This window comes from Aegilops tauschii, chromosome 5 (assembly GCF_002575655.3).
Source record: "Aegilops tauschii subsp. strangulata cultivar AL8/78 chromosome 5, Aet v6.0, whole genome shotgun sequence".
Classification (NCBI taxonomy): Eukaryota; Viridiplantae; Streptophyta; class Magnoliopsida; order Poales; family Poaceae; genus Aegilops; species Aegilops tauschii.
In genome coordinates this window covers 437556078-437582506 of record NC_053039.3, presented here as the reverse complement: position 1 = coordinate 437582506, position 26429 = coordinate 437556078, and the positions used below count along the sequence as shown (strand labels likewise).

The 26429-nt window shown below is 44.2% G+C and overlaps 1 protein-coding gene and 1 long non-coding RNA gene across 2 annotated transcripts; one reads left to right on the top strand and one right to left on the bottom strand.

The window, feature by feature from the left end:
• LOC109740676 (uncharacterized) lies at positions 1–2768 on the bottom strand. The gene is made up of 9 exons (XM_073499254.1): positions 2682–2768; positions 2398–2463; positions 2166–2312; positions 1857–2078; positions 1293–1785; positions 1015–1208; positions 537–674; positions 180–286; positions 1–112 (listed from the first exon to the last, which is right to left on the bottom strand). Exons 1-9 carry the CDS (start codon positions 2766–2768, stop codon positions 1–3), a joined length of 1566 nt encoding a protein of 521 aa, XP_073355355.1.
• Positions 2769–16972: 14204 nt separating this feature from the next.
• On the top strand, positions 16973–21361 carry LOC120965243 (uncharacterized). Its single transcript, XR_005757821.3, has 5 exons — positions 16973–17347; positions 17470–17696; positions 18055–19688; positions 20842–20899; positions 20980–21361. It is a non-coding gene; the product is annotated as an uncharacterized lncRNA (long non-coding RNA).
• The last annotated feature ends 5068 nt before the right edge of the window (positions 21362–26429 follow it).

Genomic DNA, 26429 nt, shown 5'->3' with positions numbered 1-26429 from the left:
CTATTTCTTCTTCTTTGATATCCGAATAACTTTGTTTTTCACTTCATCAAGCTTGTTTCTTTCCGAAAAGATAAGTTGCGCTATCATTACCTCTCTCGAATCGTCAATTGACCTTTGAAAAAAAAGTGGTGTTAGCACAGCGTTCATTGTACATCGTAGTATAAACATTACTTGCGTACCTGTGAAAATAAGCCTGTCCATTTGTCACCATCCCAATATTGAAAGCATCGAAGGAGAAATATTCCACACGAATTCCTAGTGCATACAATTTACGAAGATTAAATATCTACTGTACATACAGGACCAACATTCTGTCAAAGTAAGAACTCACCCATCATGTTGTTTTGGCATGTCATACGTTTGAATAGGCCAATTGGAAACATCCGGATAATTCACAATTCCGGTTGCATTTGCTTCTTGGATATCTTTTGCTAGTTGTTTTCTCTAAAGATATAATTAACATGGTGGAAAGAATGTCATTTAGTGTACTAAAGAAAATGAATGTTACCAAATGCACATTTGAAAGTTAAACCTACCAGGTCCTCAACGAGTTCTCTAGTAACACTGTCAAGTTTTCCGGTCATCAACGAGTCAAGAACCTGGAACTCTCTCTTCCCGCTATGCATGACAACAGTAACCCAGTGAGTGTTTTCCTTGTTTAGAGGAATATAAGTCTGCATCACAAGGACCATAAAACACAATCAACACATACTATCGTATGTATGTACCGTGTAACCAATCAAACTTACCTTTGATTTTTTTAAATACTCGTCCTCATATCTATTCACGGGTCCATTACTATGCGACTCTGCTTCATAATCGTTACCGGCGGTCTTCTTTCCGGGTCTAATGTGAAGCAACCAATGTATCCTCCAAGTTGTCAACATGAAACGATCATCATTAACTTTGTCGACCAAATATGATGAGTATGCATTAATTACCGATAAATAATGTGTCAGATTTAACAATGGTATTTTCGAATCAATTGTAAAACAATATATGAAATTAACTTACGTCGCCACTTAGCCACTCATGGTTAATAATCTGACAAGCTCTCCGCACAGTGAGACCTTCTTCCATGCCATCATTGAAAATTTCTATTTTGGCATGTTTTTGTGAATACTCATGCGCGCGCACGTACTTGATGGACGCTTTCACCACATCATACTCATCACTACATTTGTTAACACCACCATTTTGGAACAATTCTGTAACACACAACTCAAATATTTATAAACACAAATATATAAATAATTATTACGCAAGAACAATTAGAAACACAAAGAACTTACTTTCTTTCGCAGAACGTTTTGCTCGCTTGTTCGGTTTAGGGACCACATAAGGAGACTTGACATGTTGTGATCCTCTGCGCTTGCGCCTGCCAGTAAGCTCCTCCACTTCCTCTTGTACTCCTTGAGAACCAAGCGATGCATGCGATGTGATCTCGTCCGTCCCTAAAGATGTGGCAGCTTTTTCATCTGATACTTCTGGTACTTGGATAGGATCATCCATATCACCCTTGAAACTATCCCCGTACTCAGGTGTGCAGTAAAAAGGTGTGTTTCCACAAGAAGTTACATCAACGCCGTCATCATCCTTTTGCAAATTCATTTTGGAAGGTGTGCGGAACCGGTCTGAATCATCTTTTTGATATACAAACTCTTTTTTCGGAAGTCCACCATCGTTTGAAGACTCATTAATGCCTCCGTACAGATTCTCTTCATCTTCTTCCAGGTTACTGGGTTTGTAGAAGACACCGGTTTTGTTCAGTTTCTCAATCATCCTCTGCAAGAAAACATTTCATCTTAGTTCTTCAATTCAGTGATGGACATTAAAGTGACGTGCTCAAGTGTTACCTGTGCGCATAACTCTGGCAAACGAAGCATTTCCTTCCGAAGCTCATTCATCTCACTCAAAATCCTGTCCATAGTAGGCTTCTGGCTCGAAGCCTCCGAGGTACTGCCCTCTTTCCTCATTCCAGTAATGTTAGATTTTTTGCTACTAGCTTTCTTGGTTTTTTGAGCTTCTTCTTCTGCAATTTTTTTCAGCCTGTACTCCTCTGTAATGTTGTCATCGATCTACAAATGCAACAAGAGAATTATACATACCATATGCACACTTAATTTTATTTCATAAATGTAAAAAAACATGATTACTCGGATTACCATCCCAACACCACGACCATATTCATAGTCGTATTTGCCTCTTCTCACAGCCATATCTTCCGTCCAGTTCCTCATCAGCGGGCCCAACAATGCCAACGGATCATATTTTGGACCGGTGAGTGGTTGCACCTTCTCCCAATATAGGTACTGCAAAACACATAAACTAATTAAATTACATGTTCTTCCGTGACATTTTATAACAAAAGTGTTGAAATTAATAAATACAACGTACTTGCAAAAGGGCGAGGTTCCCCTGGGGCCACTGCCTAACATGGCCGTCCTGCAGAAGCTTACCAATCTCCGACAAACAGAATCGCGAAGTGAATGCATTCCAGTTGAACTTCCTTATCAACTTAATATTTTGCACTAAGGCATAGTATTTCTTCGGAACGTATTCGTGAGACACTGGTGCAATTATAGTTCCTAAGAGAACTAGAAATGTCATCCGAATAAAGTCATCGTCAGTGCTCTTATTCTTCACAATCTTTTCTATGAGATCATCAATCATGATCTTACCATTTTTCTTGCTAACAAAACTAACTGGTATTTTTTTGGTTGCTTTTTCTCCTTCAGTACTAAGAAACCCCAAAACATCCACTCCATTGTTTTTCCAACCAAATATGGAGTACACATCATCAGGCCTTAGTGAAATAAGGACTTTACTTCCAGCAGTACTTTCAGAACTCTCTTCGACCATGAATTTTTTGCTACTTGGATTGTAACCTTGGAGTAAAAAGTGAAGCAAATAATCACGCATCTGTATCGATGGTATTCTAAACATGCCCTGCATATCCGTTTCATAAAACCGGAATTTCTGACTTGGTGACAGTTTATCAACTAGGCTAACCCACTTTTGAACAGAACATGGAATCACACCGTCGATATTCATACTGCATCAAATAGTTTTCTATCACATACCATCATACTGCTATGAGCCTCGTCGTATAAAAAACAGACAAACAAAACTTACACGACGGCGACGGTGGGAGAATCACCGGCGGCGTATAGTGGGCGACGGGTCAGGGTACGCAGGCCGGCGCGGGCGCACCGACGGTGTTTGGACGGTGGGAGAGGCACCGGTAGCGTATAGAGGGCGACGGGTCAGGTCAGGGCAGGCCGGCGCGGGCGCCGTTTGGAGTGTGGGGCGACGGGCGGCGTACGTCGGCAGCACGTGCAGATCGCGGCGGCGGCGAGACGGGCTGGACGTACAAGGAAAATTTGCATGTGCGTCGGCTAACGACGTCGCCCGAGCGCTGATTGCAGCGTCGTTGTTACTGGGACGGCCCCATGCACGCATGCGCGTCGGTTAGCGAGATGGCCGGCCTTTTTTTTCATAGAGGGCCTCATTTTTTTAACTAAATAAAATAGGCTGATTTTTTTAAACTGTATAATTTTTTTTTTACCTTAATCAATTTTTGTTAACTTAGCCAAACGTGCCCATTTTTTTACTTAATCAAGTAGGCTCATTTTTTTTAACTTAGCCAAACGTGCCCAATTTTTTTTCCACGTGCTACAGTGCCCTTGCAGGGCACGCACACAAAAATTTGTCGCGTTTCGAGTCCGTATGGATTTTCTACGATTTTCCGGGCCGAAAACCCCTAAAATACTGCCCGGACGTGACACAACGTGCGTTCGTCGTCGGATTTCGTTCATTTTGGCCGTGGGGTGCCCGGGTGGGGCCCCACACGCGCTGGCAAAAGTTGGGTGCATTCCGTGAAACTACTCAGGTACTTGCTGTGGAAGGGGTGGTTTCGGTATGGGCGGAGGGGACCCTCGGTCGCACGTCTCCGCTTCGCATCCGCCAAACGTGCCCATTTTTTTTCAGGTGCTACAGTGCCCTTGCAGGGCACGCACGCAAAAATTTGTCGCGTTTCGAGTCCGTATGGATTTTCTACGATTTTCCGGGCCGAAAACCCCTAAAATACTGCCCGGACGTGACGCAACGTGCGTCCGTTGTTGGATTTCGTTCATTTTGGCCGTTGGGTGCCCGGGTGGGGCCCCACACGCGCTGACAAAAGTTGGGTGCATTCCGTGAAACCGCTCAGGTACTTGCTGTGGAAGGGGGTGGTTTCGGTATGGGCGGAGGGGACCCTCGGTCGCACGTCTCCGCTTCGCATCCGCCAAACGTGCCCATTTTTTTCCACGTGCTACAGTGCCCTTGCAGGGCACGCACGCAAAAATTTGTCGCGTTTCGAGTCCGTATGGATTTTCTACGATTTTCCGGGCCGAAAACCCCTAAAATACTGCCCGGACGTGACGCAACATGCGTTTGTTGTCGGATTTCGTTCATTTTGGCCGTGGGGTGCCCGGGTGGGGCCCTACACGCGCTGGCAAAAGTTGGATGCATTCCGTGAAACCGCTCAGGTACATGCTGTGGAAGGGGGTGGTTTCGATATAGGCGGAGGGGACCCTCGGTCGCACGTCTCCGCTTCGCATCCGCCAAACGTGCCCAATTTTTTCTCCACGTGCTACAGTGCCCTTGCAGGGCACGCACGCAAAAATTTGTCACGTTTCGAGTCCGTATGGATTTTCTACGATTTTCCGGGCCGAAAACCCCTAAAATACTGCCCGGACGTGACGCAACGTGCGTTCGTTGTCGGATTTCATTCATTTTGGCCGTTGGGTGCCCGGGTGGGCCCCACACGCGCTGACAAAAGTTGGGTGCATTCCGTGAAACCGCTCAGGTACTTGCTGTGGAAGGGGGTGGTTTCGGTATGGCGGAGGGGACCCTCGGTCGCACGTCTCCGCTTCGCATCCGCCAAACGTGCCCATTTTTTCCACGTGCTACAGTGCCCTTGCAGGGCACGCACGCAAAAATTTGTCGCGTTTCGAGTCCGTATGGATTTTCTATGATTTTTCGGGCCGAAAACCCCTAAAATACTGCCCGGACGTGACGCAACGTGTGTTCGTTGTCGGATTTCGTTCATTTTGGCCGTGGGTGTCCGGGTGGGGCCCCACACGCGCTGGCAAAAGTTGGGTGCATTCCGTGAAATCGCTCAGGTACTTGCTCAGGTACCGCTCATTATTTTGCTAATTTTTTGAACAAACTTTGAAGACAAATTAAAATAAGATTTGAACAAACTAGATTGAACATAGAGATATTTTACATAGTCCATTCAACACTACCGAAACGAAACGAGTTTATCCGAACTTAAACGATACATAATTCATACTTATAACATTTTTTTAATAAACAACTACTCCTACTCGTCGTCGCTAGCCGCGAGATCGATGAACTCCGCCGCGCCGTCACCGCCGTCGTCGTCGTCGTCGTCGTCGCTGACCTGGGCTAACCGCTCCCAGTCGATGACGTCTTCGTCCGACGACTCCGACGCCTCCGCCTCCGCCTGCGGGACCACCGGCGGAATCGCCGCCGCCGCCTGGATCGCTGCCGCTTGCTCGGCGGCCTCCCTCACAGCCGCCACCGCATCTGCAGCCGCCGCTGCAGCCACCGACGCCCGCAGGGTGACGAGGTAACCCGGCGTATCGTCGGGATCGCCGTCCTCCCGAAGAACCACCTGCTCCGGCGGCAGTTCCACCTCCGGCGGGGCAGGGGGATCGGCGGGCGCCGGCGCAGGTGGTGGAGGGGCCCGACGGCCGCGCGCTTCTGGACGGGGGCGCGGGACAAGAAGGCGGCGGCGGTCGCCGATGAGGTCTGGCGTTACGCCGGCCTCCGCCAGCCGGTACGCGCCGATGACGGCGGCGTACTCTTTGCCGTCCCAGAACGCGTGACGGCCGGCGATGTTGTTGCGGCCGCCGGTCCGCTTCTCCTCCGCGGTGGCGCCGGGCCCGCGCCTCTGGTAGCCGTCCTTGTCGAGTTTTCAGTTGTGCGGAAGACGGCAACCCGGCGGCACGAGGAGCCCAAACCGGTACAGCTCCTCCGTCTCCGGTGTGCTCAGGCTCGACGGCCACGCGCTCGGTCCGTCGTCGCCGCCGGTGCCGGAGCTGCTGCCGCGGTGGAACGACATGTCGCCAGCGGGTGGACGGGGATGGAATGCGACGGGCGGGTGGGTGGGCAGATAATGCGACGGGCGGGTGGGTGGGCAGATAATGCGATGGGCGGACGGGCCGGCAGTCGAGGGCGGCGGCGCGGCAGACGAGGGGACGGGGCGGCAGACGAGGGGATGGACGGGACGGGGCGGCGGGCCGCAGTTCACGCGCCACGACGCGCTTTCACCGGGGGCCGCGCGGATTGACCACCGACGCGGTTAGACGTAAGTACGTCGCCACAGTAAAAAAAATGCCGTCGGACGCGCGTACACGTGCGTACGTCGACGGGCCGCGCGGGTACGTCGCGGGGGCGGGGGCTGGGGAGGGGAAGGGGCAATGACCATCCTATCCTTTTTTAAGTTTCCAGGTGAAGGGATATAGGACGATCTGGACCGTTGATATTTTGAGGGGTTGTACTGAAGAAGATCTCGTAGCATAATTAGGCAAGCATGAAGAGACATGTGCTTGTGTTAATCCCTTACGTCGTATTCACAATTTCACATCACTCACAGCCTTACGTCGTATTCACAATTTCACATCACTCACAGCATGAAGAGAGTGCCCCTGCAACCTGCCGCCTCGCCGGCTATGCCTAGATCGGCATATTCTTTGATGTGGTTTGACACCTATTCCCAACACCACCCACTCCCGTTCCAAATACTCCCTTTTGTGATGCTAGTATTAAGATTACTATGAAAACTTCTATCAAACCCTCTTCCCCTTGTATCTCTAACATGGGCTGTCATACTGCTCAGGAATTTGGGTGGCTCATGCCAGTGCTAGAGAAGTGACCAGGAAAGTATCCTACATGTATATAGGCTGGACAACTTAGTGTTCATGTCTGTTTTTACTATAGAGGACTCAAATATTTTGCTCACTTCTCACCGGCCAATAATTAGTTCATTGCACACATCACTGTCTCTGTACTTCGGATGGTTGAGATGTATAAATCAAAGTCATCAGAAAAGCACATACTCTAAACTCACAATGCAACCACACATGCCTCTAGCAACACTAGTAAATTTTGTTAGACAAAAAGGGGCTATTTATTACATACCTGACCTGCAAAAGTATATATAATCAAAACCCTGTCGAGACACCGGAACAGAAGCGATCAAAATATGTTGCTTTAATTTTTTTTTTAAATCTGTTGCTTTAAGATCTGTGCTCCACAACTAACTTACTACATGAAATTTTCTCTTTTTCATTTCTTCAAAACAAAACAAACAAAACAACATATGAACTTCGAACTTTGCAGGACAACAAAACATTCACATTCTTACTACAATGTGGGAAAAAACTTTCAGATTTTTTCGTCGGTCGTAAATATACAAAATGAGATTTTTTGAGTAACAATATATATTATTTTTAGTATATATGATTCACGAAAAAATCTGGAAGTTTTTTCCCACGTTCTAGTTAGAATGTTTTATTGTCCTACAAAGTTTTAAGTACATATGTTGTTTTATTTGGAAGAAGAAAAAGACAAACATGCTTGCACGAATCGCGATGCAGAAATAAATTGCTAGATAAGATAAGGGGTGTACCAAAGCCTATGCTTTCCCTAGTGTTGACGGTCCAGATATCGTATGGATGAACACAGCAAAATTACCCATTGCATCTTATTCAAAGTAAATAAACTACATGCTGCATGACTACCTTTTTTTCTTGTATGAGACTTTCAGTCCATGAGGCCTCATCATCCTGGCACCGATCTTCTTTTAACTCATCACCCATATGCTTGGAGATCTCACTTTGAGTGTAGGTGAAACTCAAACCCACAGTTGATGCTCTTTCCACTACTGTTACCACCTCCTTTTCTTCCTTTCTTTCTTGTATGAGACGGCAGTCCATGAGGCCGCATCATCCTGGCACTGATCTTCTTTTAACTCAACACCCATATGTTTGGAGATCCCACTTTGAGTGTAGCTGTAACTGAAACCCATGTATCTTTCAGCGTCAAACTCAGCCACCGCTTGTAGATCCTTGGCGCTTGTGTCGATAGCAAGCACCAATGCCTTGCGATCTGAGAACTCAACCTTGGTCATGATGTAAACAATGCCATCATCATGCATGCTCACAACAGGACTGCCTGCGTGGAGCCTCGTCAAGACGGGCTTCTTGTCGACATTGCCGGGCGGATCATGCAACTATGCGAGATGGCTCGGGTCATCTATTGCGATCTCCAAAGCTCTGAGATGGTAGTCCTGCTGCTATTGCCGGTTCCCCGAAGGACATGCCGCCATCTTCCATGCGCCGACTCTCCAGTCTCCCATGTACTCCCATATTTGTTTTACGGAGGGAGTAGTAGCTAGCACTGCTTTCGGTCATAGCCTCATAGGGGGGTAGGTCATGCTGACATACTTGAGGCACCCGTTGACGGCAGCCATGTACAACATGTAGTTGGTTCTGAGGTTGGGCAACTCCGAAGGAGGCAGCAGAATGTGACGAAGAATATTGTTGGGCAAGAGCACGTCGTACGGGCACATAGTTGGTTTTGAGTTCGGGCAACTCCGAAGGAGGTAGCGGAATGTGACGAAGAATATTGTTGCGCAAGAGCACGTTGTGGATGAGGATACCACGCGAGAGGTCGACCCGGGCCATTGAGCCGCGCTCTCCTCTAAAAAGTTAACTGCATGAAAGTACCATAATTGGGGCACTATGTGTAGATTGATATCAATTTTGATAGTTTTTACAAGTCAGTACCAAGTCTAGAGCGAGCCATTGCAGAATGGACTAAACGACATATAAACACATTTTGATGGGAAACTGACCAGCGATGCCCGCCTGGCAAGGGCTGACGTGGCATGTTCTTTTAAAAAGGACCCTCAGTTTATATATTTAATCACACGAGGACAGTTTATATATTTAATCACACATAGGGCCTCGTTTGCGAAAAAAACGACAGAACCAGCAAAATAAAAAGTACACTCGCCCGGCAGGATTCGAACCTGGGATGCGTAGAACGCGGGCTAGGCGCGCTGACCACTAGGACAGTTCACTGCGAAACCAGGCGATAGGCTTAATACTTTTTATACTATAACTACGAAACAGTTTTTTTTTGCTGAACGACTGTTTCGTTTTTTTATGTGTTTTTTCTATGTTTCGTATTTCTTTTATCTTTTTATAGACACGTCCTGGCCTTCTTCGGGTTTTCCGCTTTAAAATTTTTGCGCATCTCTTTTATATATAGGTTTTGTAATAAATGATGTACTTTTTTTAATACTATCAATATTTTTAAAATTAACATTGTATATAATATTAAAAGTTAGCGCATAATATAAAAAAGTTCAATATATATTGAAAAAACATCTCATTATATATATATGATCGTATATTTTAAAAATGTTCATCTAAAATTAAAAAAGATCATCGTATGTTAAAAAATATTCAATATATATAACAAATTGTCCATATATTATACGATGGTGTTCAGTATATATTTATAAAATAACTTTCAGTGGGTATTTACAAAAATATCGCGTACCAAATAGTTCAGTATAAATTAAAAATATATCGACAGTATTGAAAAAACATACACCATTTACTACAAAACCTGTATAAAAAATGTGCATACATAAAAAAAAGGAAAACCCGAAGAATACCCAAGATCTGAAAAATAAAAGAAATGTAAGAATGATTTTACACAATAATTTTTTTAATACACATCAAACCTTTTTTGAAATACACATTGTCAAGTTGGCGCATCATATCTTTGTTTATGCGCATTTCAAAAAAGGTCTTGTCGAGTATACTTACCTGGACCTTAAAAAAGGCCTGGTCGAGTATACTCACATGGGCCATCAAAAAAGGCTTGGTCGAGTATACTCACATGGGCCTGTTCAACATGTATTCAAAAACGTTGTAGGTTTCTTCAGATCGTTGGTATTCTTCGGGGTTTTCTTATTCAACTTACAAAAAAGTTATTATATAAATACAAACTGAACATTATTGTATAATATATGATGAATTTTTTTAGATACACTGAACAGTTTTAATATACAATGATCTTTTTAATTATAAATATATGATGCAGTTTTCTTAACACATATTAAAAAAATTTAAATTATGCGATATTTCTGAAAATACATACGGAACATTATTGTATAAATACACACTCAACATTATTGTACATATTTGATGAACAATATTGTTATATACATTGAACATTTTTTAATAGGGAATGATTTTTTAATTATACAATGAATTTTCTGAAATAGACGATGATTTTAATATATATTGAATTTTTTATATTATGTGTTATTTTTAAAATATACAATGAACATTATTGTATAATATTCAATGAAAAGTTTTGTTATATACATTGAAATTTTGTTCTATGTAAAATAATCTTTTTTAATTATATGATGAATTTTTTAATGTATATTTACTTTGTTTATATTATGTGATATTTTTTGTAAGTACACACTGAACATTATTGTATAAATATACACTGAACATTTTTGTTGTATATATTGAAAAAAATCAATACACAAGGACCTGAAAAAAATATCACATAATACTAAAAGATAAAAGAGATCCGAAAAGAAACACATAAGAAACACGAATCAGTCCAGAAAGGCCCGGACATGTGCACTTTTAGATTATAAAATTTCATGAGCCTTTACCTTGACACGAGTTGCCGATTAGCACTGGTCACAGCGCGCGGGGGAAATCCAGCGCGACCGTCGTTCGACCCTGGCGCGGAGGTCGCCCGTCTTGATTTCGTTATTTTTTTTCCTTTTTTGTGAACAAGGGTGTTTGCGTGATTCAATATAAAGCAAGGGGTTTTTTGTGAAAGAACATGCCACATCAGCCCCATTCAGGCGCGCCTTGCTAGTCAGTTTCCCCGGCAATACGTGTTTATACGTTGTTTAGTCCGTTTTGCAATGGCTCGCCCTAGACTTCGTACTGACATGTAAAAATTATGAAAATTGGTATCAATCCGCACGTAATGCCTCCGTTGTGGTACTTCCATACAATTAACTCTCCTCTAATCATGATCACCTTGTATGTGAACCTGTAACGGTAAGCCTTGGGTGATTCGACGAAAACCTCCTTTCTAGTCCATCCCGAGGTCTCAGAGTCGAACAGGCTGATCTAGAACTTCACGGAGCCGCCAGGCATGAGCGGGTGCACTTGGTAGAACGTGACGACGAACAACCTCAACAAGGCAGTTCTCATCAAATATATATATATATTAACCTTTAAGAATATAATTTACAGAATTTAGAGAACGATATCAAGCATGATATCTCTTAATGTCAATTAAGTCTAGATCGACCAAATTGCAATGTTATGTGGATTCAGTTTACAATGCCAAACCAAAAATAGACTTTTCATGGGAGTGTACAGAAGCACATCAAGGGCTGACTGAAAACTACAAGGCGTGGCAATGATCATGTAGCATAATTAGGCAAGTGGTAGGAGACGTGTTTTTGTCTTGAACACAGTACAGACGCAAGCGCTCATATACATGCGCATACACTCACCCCTATGAACACACACACACGCACACCCTACCCCTATGAGCACATCCGAAAGACTGAGCCGGCATATCATCTTGAAATTTACGAAGTCACCGTAGGCATCTCGTCGTCGATGGGAACATCTCCTTCCACTGAATGCGCATCGTCGGAAATACTGAAATAAATCCAAGAATAAATGCGAGCACCAGGACTTGAACCCTGGTGGACTGGGGATACCACAGTCCCTCTAACCATCCAACCACAGATTGGTTCGCGTGGTAGGAGACGTGTGCCTGTGTCAACCGTTGAAGGCCTACATTGAACGGATACTTGGATACGTACCGGATACACGATACAGGGATACGCCCGATACGTCAATTTTCTAAAAACATGGATACGGGGATACATTTATATATAGATATTACATATATCAATTATTGAAAATATGAAAAAAAATGAGTTTTTAGGTCAAAACATGCCTCAATAGAATTACCACCTTTCTTTTCTTACACTTAATCCACTTCCATTAATTGGCAGTGAGATTTCCCTAGGTTAGCTGTTCCAATCAATGCATGGACTCTTTCTTGGTCACCTTTGAATTGAACAAGAACATTGACAGACATGTCTTGACATGAACTCACACCCATGTTGGAAATTCTCAAAAGGTGCGCCTTTATTATTAAGGGGATTTCACGTCGAACAAGGTGTTTCAGATATCCAAAGCGTATCGCAGAAGTATCCTAGGAGTATCAAATATTAATGTTTTTTAAATCAAAAATCAAGCAATACTTATGGGATACGTATCGGGGCAGTATTCGGCTGAATATGCACACTTTCTGAAGTATCCGTGCAACGTAGCTGAAGGCTCAATTTGAGTATTCACAATTTCACATCAGTCACAGCCCCGTGAGATGACAGAGAGTGCCCTTGCAACCTGCTGGCTCGCCCGCTAGGCCTGGATCGGAATCTTCTTTGACATGGTTTGACACCTATTCCCAACACCAGTACACCACCCATTCCCATTTCAGATACTCCCTATTGTGATGCTAGTATTAAGATTAGTATGACCACTTCAATCGAACCCTCTTCCTCTTGTTTCTCGAACCTAGGCTGTCATACTACTCTGGAATTTGAGTGGCTCATGCCAGTGCTAGAGTGACGGAAAGTATCCTACACATGTATACCCAAGCCTGTATATGCGGCAAGGTTTACGCTCTATTATTGATACACTTGGTTGAAAGTGACCCATGGTGAATATTTGATGTGCCACGTGCCTCTACATACAATATTTGATGTGCCACGTGTCTTGTGTATTCAGTAATTTGATTCAAATTTTTTGAACGGGTGTGGCGATTGCTTTGCTTCGTTTAGCATTTTTTGACTGCATGTGGGCTAGGCTGATGTGATTGTTCTTCTTACGTGCTTCTTTTCCTTTCTATTGGCTCTTGGGTTTTCCATGTCGGCTTCATTGGGTTGTGTTCCTTCGACAGCGGTTCTGTGTTGATCGTTTTCTTGCGTCGTCTTGTCGCTGTCGTTTTGACCTTTGATCGGTGCCGCTTCGCACTTGTTTTCTGCCGCACCCAGCCCGACCAAAGCTAGCGTTCAAGCAATCAGTAGTATGCAACCAGCCCGACCAAAGCTAGCGTACATATATAGCAGCTTCTGCATCTGTCCGCCGGCCAATAGCAGCCCGACGCGGACGAGCCGACCAAAGCTAGCAGCTGATGCTAATCCTGCTAATCCTGGTCCCGGATCGCAACTGATGCTAATCGTGCTATTAGCAAAAGAGAAATGATTGGGACGATGTCCACTTGCATGCTGACCCTAGGGAATTAGTAATATTTCTCATGTTAAAGAGTACAACCAGTAATAATATGAATATTAAATATCTCCGTTTGAATTGGCAATAATAACAAAACATTTATTTGATTTTACATGAACAAGAAATAGTATCATAACTCTTTCGTACCTAAAATAATATTATAAAAAATGGAACAATGATCAAAATAGATGTTTGCCAGACGTTGTGCAACATGTGCACAATCATTTGCCAATTTAAATTATTTTGGGGCCTTGGCGAAATTCCTTTCTTCCAAAAACTGAATTATATTTAGGAGTATCAAATACATTGTTATATTTATTTTTCAATTTGATTCTACAAAAATAAGATAATCATAAAATAATGGATTTAATCTCACACCTATACACAAGGATGAATCAAAATGGCTGCTGCTTATGTATTTGTTGTTAAGCTTTCTGGTAATTATTCCTGGGCTCCTGGTTTGTTTGTGTGTCGATCTCTACCATCAGTCAATTTTATCATTTATTTCAGTTACATCGGCACTGTATCTTGCTTTCCCGCCTATTTTGTTTGGAATACAATATTCATCTCCATCAACTTGAGAATCAGGAACAAAAATTTAAGATTGAATACCCTGATCTCTTAAAGAAAAATATATTCTTCCACATTCATCCTTGGTTTTGAGTTTTAACATCTGGATCGTGATGACAATACTGACAATGATATCGATGTGACAAGCAGAAGATAGCCACATTAAAGAGGGCTTTACATAGCTGGGGACAAACTTTGTTCTTCTAAACCTAATATTAAAAACTCTCCAAAGAAATCTAAACAAATCTACACTTCCACATATATTCCTCAAGATAAGATATCTGATCCTCAAAGCCATCGAGTCTATATCTAACTTGATTCAGGAATTGGATGAATGTCCAATTGGTCTACACCAATTGTCTCAAGGACGATCTACCATCAGAACCAGCTTACATCCATATCACACACTTTTGGCAATGGATCAAAATTATGGCCAGAGCCCAGAGGATACCATGTCAACATAACTCTGAGTAAGCTAGCGTCATGATGGTGACCTACTGAACTCGCGGGGTGAGGGGATGTACTTTGCATCTTGCAAGATGTAGCACTTATGATGGTAATAAATGGGTCCTTTCGAAATCATTCATGTGCATAGCCTGTTTTCTTGTGACTACCGAGTTATAACGGCAAGTTTACACACATGAAGACCTTATTTTTCATCACATGAGTAAATAACACAATACACATATACGGTATCGACGGGGCGTGGCGTGCCGCCACGCGGGCTAAGCTAGTATAGGCTAGCCAACTTAGCGTTCATGTCTGTTTATACTACTCAAATATATTGCTCACCGGTCAATAATTGGTTCATTACACACATATACTTTGGATGGTTGAGATGTATATAACTCAAAAGTATAGTTAGAAAAGGACATACACCAACCTCCAACACAATGGAGCTACACATGCTTCTAGCAGACTCTATTTATTACCAAGGGTACCCTATTACAGATGTATAAATATAATGCATCCGCTTCATGGTTTCCTCTTTTTCGTGCCTAGAATTACTGTGCTTTTCCTGTGTGGTATCCAAAAAGCAGTTTTGGAGTATTCCTCTGTTTTGGATTCATGTAGGAATTCAGGACATGACACCCTAATTCCTCGATTTTTGAGTTCTTGCATTCGAGATGAGGTCTTAAGATATACGATGCTACTTGCATGGGGTTCCTAGTCCTAAAAGCGGAATGCTTTATTGAGCTAAACACTACATATTGATCACAATGCATCAGTCCCACATATAGGATTTCAAGTTATATAATACAGCTTTATTGCTCTATTTGTAAGCATCCACAACAGTTCACCCATATGTTACCACCTCTTTTTCTTTCTTTCTTTCTTGTACGAGACAGTAGTCCACGAAGCCTCATGATCCTGGCACTGATCTTCTTTTAACTCAACACCCATATGTTTGGAGATCCCACTTTGAGTGTAGGTGAAACTGAAACCCATGCATCTTTCAGCGTCAAACTCGGCCACCGCTTGTAGAGCCTTGGTGCTCGTGTTGACGGCAAGCACCCACGCCTTGCGATCTGAGTACTCAACCTTGGTCAAGATGTAGACAATGCCATCATCATGTAAGCTCACAGCAGGACTCCCGGCGTGGAGCTTCGTCAAGACCCGCTTCTTGTCGACATTGTTGGGAGGATCAGGCAGCAGCTCAAGATGGCTTGGGTCGTCTATGGTGATCTCCGAAGCTCTGAGATGGTAGTCCTCCTGCCATTGGCAGGTCCCTGAAGGTTGCATCGCCATCTTCCATGCCTTGGCTTGCCAATCTCCAAAGTAGTAGCTGGTGCTGCTTTCGGTCATAGGAGGGTAGCTCATGCTGACGTATTTGAGGCAGCCGTCGACGGCAGCCATGTCCCGCACAGAGTTGGTTCTGAGGTCAGGCAACTCCGACGGCGGCAACGGGATGTAACGAAGAATGTTGTTGTTGCGCAGGAGCATGTCGTGGACGAGAATGCCATTGGAGAGGTCGACCCAGGCGATCGAGCCGCGCTCTCCTCCGATCGTGATCACCTTGTTCGTGAACCTGTAACGGTAAGCCTCCGGCGAATCGACGAAGACCTCCTTTCTGGCCCATGCCCAGGTCTCGGAGTCGAACATGCTGATATAGAACTTGACGGAGCCGCCAGGCCTGAGCGGGTGCTCTTGGTAGATCGCCGCGGCGAAGAACCTATCGTGGTCGTGGGTGCCGTAGTTCAGGAAACCAACGGTATCGTCCATAAATATGAGCTTGTGGGGATTGGGGAGCTGTCGAAGCCAAGGCGGCTTCTCTCCGGCGCCGGCGCCGATCCGGTAGATGAAGTATCTGTCGGGGGGCGGATCGCTGAGTGGATTTACTGGGCCGGAGGGGAGGCGGAGGAGCGCGAGGTCGCCGTCCGTCGCGAGGACATTGGCCATCTCGGGGAACGCGTCGGGTTTCACGCCGGGGGAGTGAACCGTGAAATAGGAGACGAGCGGCGGGTGGTGCATCCAGAAGGTCACCTGGACGCGCTTGCCGTCCTCGCCGACGTAGGCGGCCGTCGTGTCGTTGCATTCGCCGTCGACGTAGCCCATGGTGTCGAGGAGGACGGACTTGGGTGGGGAAAGTGTTGGATCGGCTTTGGGGCGGTCAGCCGGCAGGAGCCAGATCGGCGTGGTGCCCTCGGGGTAGACCATGGAGTACGTGCCATCTCCGTTGAAGAGCAGCGCCATGGAAATTAACTGAAGCTGGAGAAGGGACGATCGAAGAGGACGGGCGCGGGTTTTGCTCGATCCGTTCGTTGTGGGGCTTTACTCAGGTGGATCAGACGTGACCAATCGAGCCTGGACTGGGAGGAAAAACAAAACCTAAACCCGAGAGGACACAAATATGTTCAGACAAGGAAATAACCAGAGATGGACTCGATCTCCGCCGCTTTTCTTGCACACGTCCGGATCAATCTCCGCTGCTGGTCGTTGCTCTGTTTTTTTTTGACTTTGCTAACTTTCACCCAGTCGGAAGTTAAGCAACAGATCCACAATTTCCCCCTTTCCTAATGGGAAAGGTTTATAGCCGGTCGACTGGCCGAGAGCGTTCGGCCGGTCCCCTTGCTCGCGTCGCTGGGCAGCCCAGCCCACCAATCACAGAATTTATCTCTAACCCCACCACTTTCATCTTATCCTCTCGCTCTTTCTGGAGACCACACGAGGCATCCTCGTCCTGCTCGCCCTTCAGTCCCCAAGTTCTCAATCTCTCCTCCTCCTTCCTGTGTTCTCTCCAAAATCCACACCTAATCCCCATGAAATTGAGCTCGTTTTTGTTGCCTTCTCTGCTCCGCGCAACATTTTTCCTCCATAGATCCATGAGAGGGGTGAGCTCGTCCGTGCTTTTTTGCTTTTTTCTCTCATGCCATGTGCAGTCCGCCATGGATCCCATGAGGTTGGGTTCAAGCACAAGATTGATGTTTCTTTTCTTCCGTTTATATTGGAGCAGCGTGCAAAGGGCAGGACGACCGTGATGCAAGCTCGTGCACCCGCTGTGTTACCATGGTGTGCAACGGCGGAGACCGGTGCCGGCTGGGGCAGCGATGCAGGAAACGGCACACCTCGTTGCTGGAACCGGCCGACTGGAAAGCTGCAACCGGCATCCGTTGATGCTGGAACCAGTAATCATTTTTGCTACCACAGGCGTTTGGTTTTGTTGGAACCACCGCCAAATTTGTAAGTTTGCTTCTACTGATTTTCTGGTTTGCTGGAACAAGCTTGAATTTTTGCTGGAACCATATTCTTTTTTTGCTGGAACCGACCCATGTTTTTGCTACCACCCACTCACCTCAAATCTGCTACCATGTTGATTTTTTGCTGGAACCAGCGAACCACTTTGCTACAACCGTTTTGGGTTTTGTTACTATTGTTTGTTTTGTGATTTTTTGCTACATCCATCTCTATGACATAGCCTGTTTTTTCAGTCAATTTTGCTACAACCATGCTTTGATTTTGCTGGAAACGAAGACAATTTTTGCTACAATCATTTTTTGATTTTGCTGGAACCGAAGATAATTTTTGTTACATCCACCAGGTGGCGATGGCTTTCTTTTTGCTGCAACCGTCTCGGATTTTTTGCTACTACAGGAGTTGCCATTTTGCTACTACCAGAGCCTTGCTCGAAGCATCAGGAGTTTTTGCTTCGCCAGCGGCGGCTAGGCTGCGAGCACCGACGGCGAGCAGAAGCAACGAGGGTCCAAAGGAGGGCAGCGGGGGCTAGCGTGCGGGATCCCGCGAGCGGCGGCGGCGCTCGCTCCCCCCCCCTTTTCCCTTTGCGGAGGATGACGAAAGGGGATGCGGGACAGATCTGACGGTCCCGCGCGTCCAGATCGAGCGGCTCGGGTTGGACCGGCCGAAACTTTGCGCCGGTGCGCCGGCGCAGAGTACTGCCCTTTCCTAATTTGCATGCATGCATTAGCTTCATCTTATTTCTTTTCTCTGTGCGTGTCCACTGTCTAGTAGCAGTTAATTAGCAGCTACTAATCGTATACGTGCAGAAAAAACAAAATTGATGATGTCATAAAAAATTCTTCCTAATGCGAAAATTCAAAATATTTTGTAGCTCAAATCGTCGCTCCGATTGAAAAACCGTTTCACATAAAAGATTTGTCGCGAGAAGATCTTCGAAACAAGATCCCATATTAATATATTGTCAATGGGCTTGCGCATTTGGGGTTTCACCCCAACCGGTTTTGGGAAGGTTCTAGAACCTACCCTGAATCGGGTTTATCTGGTTCTCTTTTGGTTTTTTTTTCTTTCTTGTTCATTTTTCTTTTTTTGTTCCTTTTTTGTTTCCTTTTTGTTTTTCTTTTCCTTTCTGTTTTTCTGTTTTCGTTTTTGTTCTTGTTTTTTTAATTTGCGAAAGTCATCTAAATTCGTGAATATTTTTTAAAGTCGCAAACATTTTATGAAATGATGAACATTTTTAAAGTCGTGTTTTCTTTTTACAATTCATCAACAATATCTTAAATCATGAACATTTTTTGAAACTCACAAACATATTTTTTGAAAATGTGAACATTTTTTTAAAATCATGAATATTTTTTCAAATTCGCAAAATATTTTTCTCGAAACCTTGAATATTTTTTGAATCATGAATATTTCTTAAATTCACGGTCATTTTTTTTTTTGAAATCATGAAATATTATTAAATTTGTGATTATTTTTTTTACAAATTTGTGAACATTTTTGGAAATCGCGAACATCTTTTGAAATCATGAACATCTTTTGAAATCGCGAACATTTTTTGAAACCATGATAATTTTTTTCAAATTTTTGAAACCATGAACATCTTTGGAAATCCTGAACATTTTTTGAAATCGTGAACATTTTTTTGAAATCATGAACATGTTTTTACAAATTCGTGGACTTTCTATTTAACCGTGAATGTTTTTTGAATTCCTGAACAATTTTTTTTTATATTATGAAAATTTTCTGAATTCATGATCATTTTATTCAAAATTTGTAGCCTTTTCTGAAATTTAGAACCTTTTGATATCCTGAATTACTGAAAAAGAAAAGAAGAAAAGGAGTAGAAGTGAAAAAAAAGGCGTTGTTCCGGCCCACACTTAGTTTGCATATGTAGGTGTGGTTTACTTAGTGCCTTCCCGTCTCCATTGTAACCACCGTCGATCGCCGGCACCGTCCCGTCGCCGGCACCACCTTGTGGTGAGCCTCTTGTTCTTATCTTTTTTATATTAAAAAATCATGTTTGTGTGATTTAGATATATAGTTACTCGTATAATTATCTTACCCATACGTTGTTTGTTATACATACACTAGTAGAAAACAGGGCTTTGGTCACAGGGCAAGATTCACATTAGTCCCGGTTCAGTTACGAACCGGGACTAATGTGAGCATTGGTCCCGGTTCGTGCGGCTGAGGCATTAGTCCCGGTTGGTGCCACGAACCGGGACTAAAGGGTGCGATGCCCATTAGTACCGGTTGGTGGCACCAACCGGTACTAATGGGCTTTGAGGCATTAGTTAAACATTTTTAGAATCCTCAAAAACCTAACAGAAAAAAAGATACGGGGCTTTTAAGATCTGGAGAGGCAAAAAAATTTAAAAAATTTCAAATTGTGGTCAAACTGTGGTCAAACAATGGTCAAACTAATTATTCTAGAATATTAGTGTTACTAAATAATTATTTCAGTTTTTTGAATTTTGGTCAAATCTGGTCAAACTGTGGTCAAACAATGGTCAAACAGTGGTCAAACAATGGTCAAACTAATTATTCCAGAAATATTAGTGTTACTAAATAATTATTGTTTTTTAAAACAATAGTTTCAAACTCAAACAGTGAAATGTGTCACTTCATGCTCAAGCTAAATTCCTGAGGGTTAATAGAATTGACATCTTACTATTGTCAGGAAAACAACAAGTGCAGACTTGGAAACAAGGGAGAATAGAACCCGGAAGTTAAGCGTGCTCAGGCTGGAGTAGTGAGAGGATGGGCGACCGTCCGGGAAATTAGATGATTTGGAATGATGAGGGGTGATTAGAGCTTAGAGGATAAATTGAGCAGTGATGAGGGGTGGTGATTAGAGATTAGAGGTTAAGATAATTCAGAAATTTGAAAATTAAAAAAAAATCGCAAAAAAAAATCATAAAATTTCCTTTAGTCCCGGTTGGTAACACCAACCAGGACTAAAGGTGGAGCTCCGGGCTGCGTCCACGTGGACGGCCTTTAGTCCCGGTTCGTGTAAGAACCGAGACTAAAGGGGGGAGGCATTAGTAACGACCCTTCAGTCCCGGTTCAAAAACCGGGACTAAAGGCCCTTACCAACCGGGACAAAAGCCCCCTTTTCTACTAGTGATAGTGCCATGGTTTTGATATCCGTCCCCGTCGGCCCTCGTCCGGGTTATGATTCGGATGTGGTATATTCTCTGAACTATTTGTTGCATTTCGTATTTATGGCAAATTAAGCCATCAAGTTGACATAGATATTTTTATCTAGGAGGTATGCGAACCGGAAATTCCAACCGACCCTATTGTCAAGAGGTTAAATTTAGTTGGAAGAGAAAACGAGTATTTGAAAGAAAAATTGAAAAGAATTGAGGGGATAAGATGGAATTGGAGTTGCATGTTTCCGATGTCGTCGATGATCACAAGATCAAGATGGGGAAAATGCGCTTGAAGATTAGAAAGATTAGAAAATATGCCATTGATAGTGAGGCTTGGTATCATTATGCTGTTGGATCAATTGTTACCTTAGTTGCGATCTTGATCACATTTGTTGTTGCATTTAAATGCTTTAGCTAGAGAGTTATTTGTATATATGTTGCATTTAAGTGTTGTATGAACTTTATGTATGAACTTGTATTAATTTTGTCTTTTCAGTGTTGTGTAATGAAGATGAGCCGGCAATGGATGTACGATGACCGATGCTCTCCCCAGTTCGTTGATGGCGTGCATACTTTTCTGCTTGCGGCTGAGGCAAACAAGCAGGCGGATGGTTTTATGCCTTGTCCATGTGCTGGCTGTAAGAATGATCGGAATTACTCTAAGTTAAAAACCATTCACGTCCACCTGTTTGAGTCCGGTTTCATGCCCCACTATAATGTTTGGACCAAGCACGGAGAAAGAGGGGTTATGATGGAAGACATGAGGGAAATATGCCCTAGAGGCAATAATAAAGTTATTATTTATTTCCTTATTTCATGATAAATGTTTATTATTAATGCTAGAATTGTATTAACGGGAAACATAATACATGTGTGAGTACATAGACAAACAGAGTGTCACTAGTATGCCTCTACTTGACTAGCTCGTTGATCCAAGATGGTTATGTTTCCCAGCCATAGACATGAGTTGTCATTTGATTAACAGGATCACATCATTAGGAGAATGATGTGATTGACTTGACCCATTCCGTTAGCTTAGCACTTGATCGTTCAGTATTCTGCTATTGCTTTCTTCATGACTTATACATGTTCCCATGACTATGAGATTATGCAACTCCCGTTTACCGGAGGAACACTTTGTGTGCTACCAAACGTCACAACGTAACTGGGTGATTATAAAGGTGCTCTACAGGTGTCTCTGAAGGTACTTGTTGGGTTGGCGTATTTCGAGATTAGGATTTGTCACTCCGATTGTCGGAGAGGTATCTCTGGGCCCACTCAGTAATGCACATCACTATAAGCCTTGCAAGCATTGTAACTAATGAGTTAGTTGTGGGATGATGTATTACGGAACGAGTAAAGAGACTTGCCGGTAACGAGATTGAACTAGGTATTGAGATACCGACGATCGAATCTCGGGCAAGTAACATAGCGATGACAAAGGGAACAACGTATGTTGTTATGCGGTCTGACCGATAAAGATCTTCGTAGAATATGTGGGAGCCAATATGAGCATCCAGCTTCCGCTATTGGTTATTGACTGGAGATGTGTCTCGGTCATGTCTGCATGGTTCTCGAACCCGTAGGGTCCGCACACTTAACGTTTTGATGACAGTTATATTATGAGCTTATATGTTTTGATGTACCGAAGGCTGTTCGGAGTCCCGGATGTGATCACGGACATGACGAGGAGTCTCGAAATGGTCGAGACATGAATATTGATATATTGGAAGCATATATTTGGATATCGGAAGTGTTCTGGGTGAAATCGGGATTTTACCGGAGTACCGAGGGGTTACCGGAACCCCCCGGGGGCTTAATGGGCCATAGCGGGCCTTTGTGGAGAAGAGGAGAGGCGGCCAGGGCAGGGCCGTGCCCCCTACCCCCTAGTCCGAATAGGACAAGGAGAGAGGGGCGGCGCCCCCCTTTCCTTCCTCTCTCCCTCCTCTTTCCCCCTCCACTCCTAATCCAACAAGGACAAGGGAGGGAGTCCTACTCCCGGTAGGAGTAGGACTCCTCCTGGCGCGCCCCCTCCTGGCCGGCCGCACCTCCCCCCTTGCTCCTTTATATACGGGGGCAGGGGGGCACCCTAGAGACACAACAATTGATCGCTTGATCTTTTAGCCGTGTGCGGTGCCCCCCTCCACCATAGTCCACCTCGATAATATTGTAGCGGTGCTTAGGCGAAGCCCTGCGTCGGTAGAACATCATCATCGTCACCACGCCGTCGTGCTGACGAAACTCTCCCTCAACACTCGGCTGGATTGGAGTTCGAGGGACGTCATCGGGCTGAACGTGTGCTGAACTCGGAGGTGCCGTGCGTTCGGTACTTGATCGGTCGGATCGTGAAGACGTACGACTACATCAACCGCGTTGTGCTAACGCTTCCGCTTTCGGTCTACGAGGGTACGTGGACAACACTCTCCCCTCTTGTTGCTATGCATCACCATGATCTTGCGTGTGCGTAGGAATTTTTTTGAAATTACTACGTTCCCCAACAAGACAATGAAGAAGAAGAGGACGACGATAGCTATTCTGGCCAGGGGTTCCCTGAATACGATGATATGACAATGGGGGAAGAAGCTGAGCCAGCAATGCGGGAAGAAGCTGAAGAAGAGGCATCCGATGAGCCCGCTGATGATCTAGGTCGGGCCATTGCCGATGCAAAGAGAAACTGCGCAAGTGAAAAGGAGAAGAAGAAGTTGCAGCGCATGTTAGAGGATCACAAGAAATTGTTGTACCCGAATTGCGAAGCTGACAAGAAAAAGCTTGGCACCACACTGGAATTGCTGCACTGGAAGGCAGAGAATGGTGTATCTGACAAGGGATTTGGAAAGTTGCTACTAATGTTAAAGAAGATGCTTCCAAAGGACAACGAATTTCCCGAGAGTACGTACGAAGCAAAGAAGGCTGTCTGCCCTCTAGGGTTAGAGGTGCAGAAGATGCATGCATGCCCTAATGACTGCATCCTCTACCGCGATGAGTACGAGGATTTGAACGTGTGCCCGGTATGCGGTGCATTGCGCTATAAGATCAGCCGCGATGACCCTGGTGATGTTGAGGGCGAGCGGCCAGGAAGAAGATTCCTGCCAAGGTGATGTGGTATGCTCCTATAATACCAGGGTTGAAACATTTGTTCCAAAACAAAGAGCATGCCAAGGCTATGCGATGGCACAAAGAAGACCGTAAGAAAGACAGGAAGTTGAGAGTACCCACTGACGGGTCGCGGTGGAGAAAAATCAAGAGAAAGTACAGGGAGGACTTTGTAGGTGATGCAAGGAGCGTATGGTTTGGTCTAAGCGCAGATGACATTAATCCTTTTGGGGAGCAGAGCAGCAACCACTACAGGAATCAGCTACTTTGCCGTCTGCCACGGCAGACGGCAAAGGCAAGGATGGCAGACGGCAAAGGCCTTTGCTGTCTGCCGCGGACGGCAAAAGGCTCCGGCAAAGTAGGCATCGGTAAAGAGCTTCTTTGCCGTCTGCTTTTTGAAGCGGACGGCAAAGGGGCCTTTGCTATCAGCGGCTGACGGCAAAGAAAGCCGACGGCAATAAATGCGCTGTTAGTCCGTTAGGCGGCTAACGGTAGCCTTTGCCGTCCGCCGCTAACGGCAAAGAGCATCCGGCCTTTGCCATCCGCCGAATGACGTCAGCTGGACGTCACTGCGGGACAAGCCTTTGCCGTCTGCTGCTGTAGGCAAATGTGGGCATTCTTTGCCATCTGCCACTGTAGGCAAAGCCTTTGCCGTCTGCCGCTGTAGGCAAACTGACCAAATGGGTCAGCTCCCAGGGAGCACAGGTGGCTGCCGCGTGGCTTCTTTGCCATCCGCGGTAGACGGCAAAGGAGCCTTTGCCATCAACGGCTGACGGCAAAGGTGCCTCTTTTTTTCTGTTTTTAAATCCAACAATTTTCACAGCAAATATATGACATATATATATATATATATTTCACAGGGCTATTTAACAGCAAACATATGACATATCCAGCACATAAGTTTCATCGTGCATACATATATAGTTCCATCCATTCATACATAGCAAGTTGCACATACACATTGCTCCATCCATACAAAGTTTCATCAAGATAGCAAGTTCCATCATAGCAAGCTAGAAGAATACTAGAGGAGAATGAAAGAAAAAACAAGCACTCCATCATAGCAAGCTAGCTTCCGTGAAGTGAATGAAATCTGCAAAATGGCAAATAAGAAAGTTAGAAAAAGGTGACTAGAAGAAGAAGTATATGCCATTTATGAGATAACTTAGGTGAAATGGATCATTTATGAGCTAACTTAGTTGAAATGGATCGTTTAAGAGCTAACCTAGGTGAAATAGATCGTTTATGAGCTAACTTAGGTATAATGCATCATTTTAGAGCTAACCTAGGTAAGATGGGTCATTTTGGAGCTAACCTAGGTGAAATGGATCGTTTTTGAGCTAAGTTAGGTGAAATGGATCGTTTATGAGCTAACCTAGGTGAAATAGATCGTTTATGAGCTAACTTAGGTAAAATGCATCATTTTAGAGCTAACCTGGGTGTGATGGGTCATTTTGGAGCTAAACTAGGTAAAATGGATCGTTTGTGAGCTAACCTAGGTAAGATGGGTCATTTTAGAGCTAACTTGGGTAAAATGCATCATTTTGGAGCTAACCTAGGTAAGATGGGTCATTTTGGAGCTAACCTAGGTAAAATGGGTCATTTTAGAGCTAACATAGGTAAAATGGATCATTTTGGAGCTAGTCTAGGTAAAATGGGTCATTTTAGAGCTAACTTGGGTAAAATGGATGATTTATGAGCTAACTAAGGTAGAATGGGTCATTTTAGAGCTAACTTAGGTAAAATGGATTGTTTATGAGCTAACTAAGCTAATTATGCCATTTTTGACATAAGTAAGCTAAGTACATGTCATTATTGAGCAAACCTAGTTAACTAAGCATATTAGAGCTAACTTAGGTCATTTTGGAGGAAACAAAGCTAAGTATAGATCGTTTTAGAGCTAACTTAGGTAAAATGGATGGTTTTGGAGGTCAGTAAGCTTATTAAGTCATTTTGGAGGAAAAGAAGCTAACTCTAGGTCATTGTGGTAAGCATATTGGAGGAAATAAGGCTAAGTATAGGTCTTTATGCATTTGTTAAGCAAAACACTAGAGAAACTTACCATGATCATGGAGGTGTAGGAGCGGGCTGGCTCGTGCCGGTAGCTGGAGAAGGATCGTGCGATGCTTGTCAGGAGTTACACTGCACCAAAGATCATTTCCAATGTCTCGTTAGCATGATGACACTCAAATGTTAAGACTAGCAAGTAATGTCCATTCAAATTAAACTCACCGTGGTCCCAGGAGCAATCACTGGCATCGGCGGAGCGGTTTGACCGGTCTTCTCGCACACAGACTGCACATTTGGTTTTGACGACTCAGTCATACTAGTTAGTAATGAGACAAACACTACATGAATGTTTTGGCTAATCTGCAGAAGAAACTTACCACAAGGAGCTCGTACATGGACCTTGCCTGCATGTCATTCCGTGCCCTCTCCTCCTCCAACATCGTTGTCGTCCTCTCCTCCA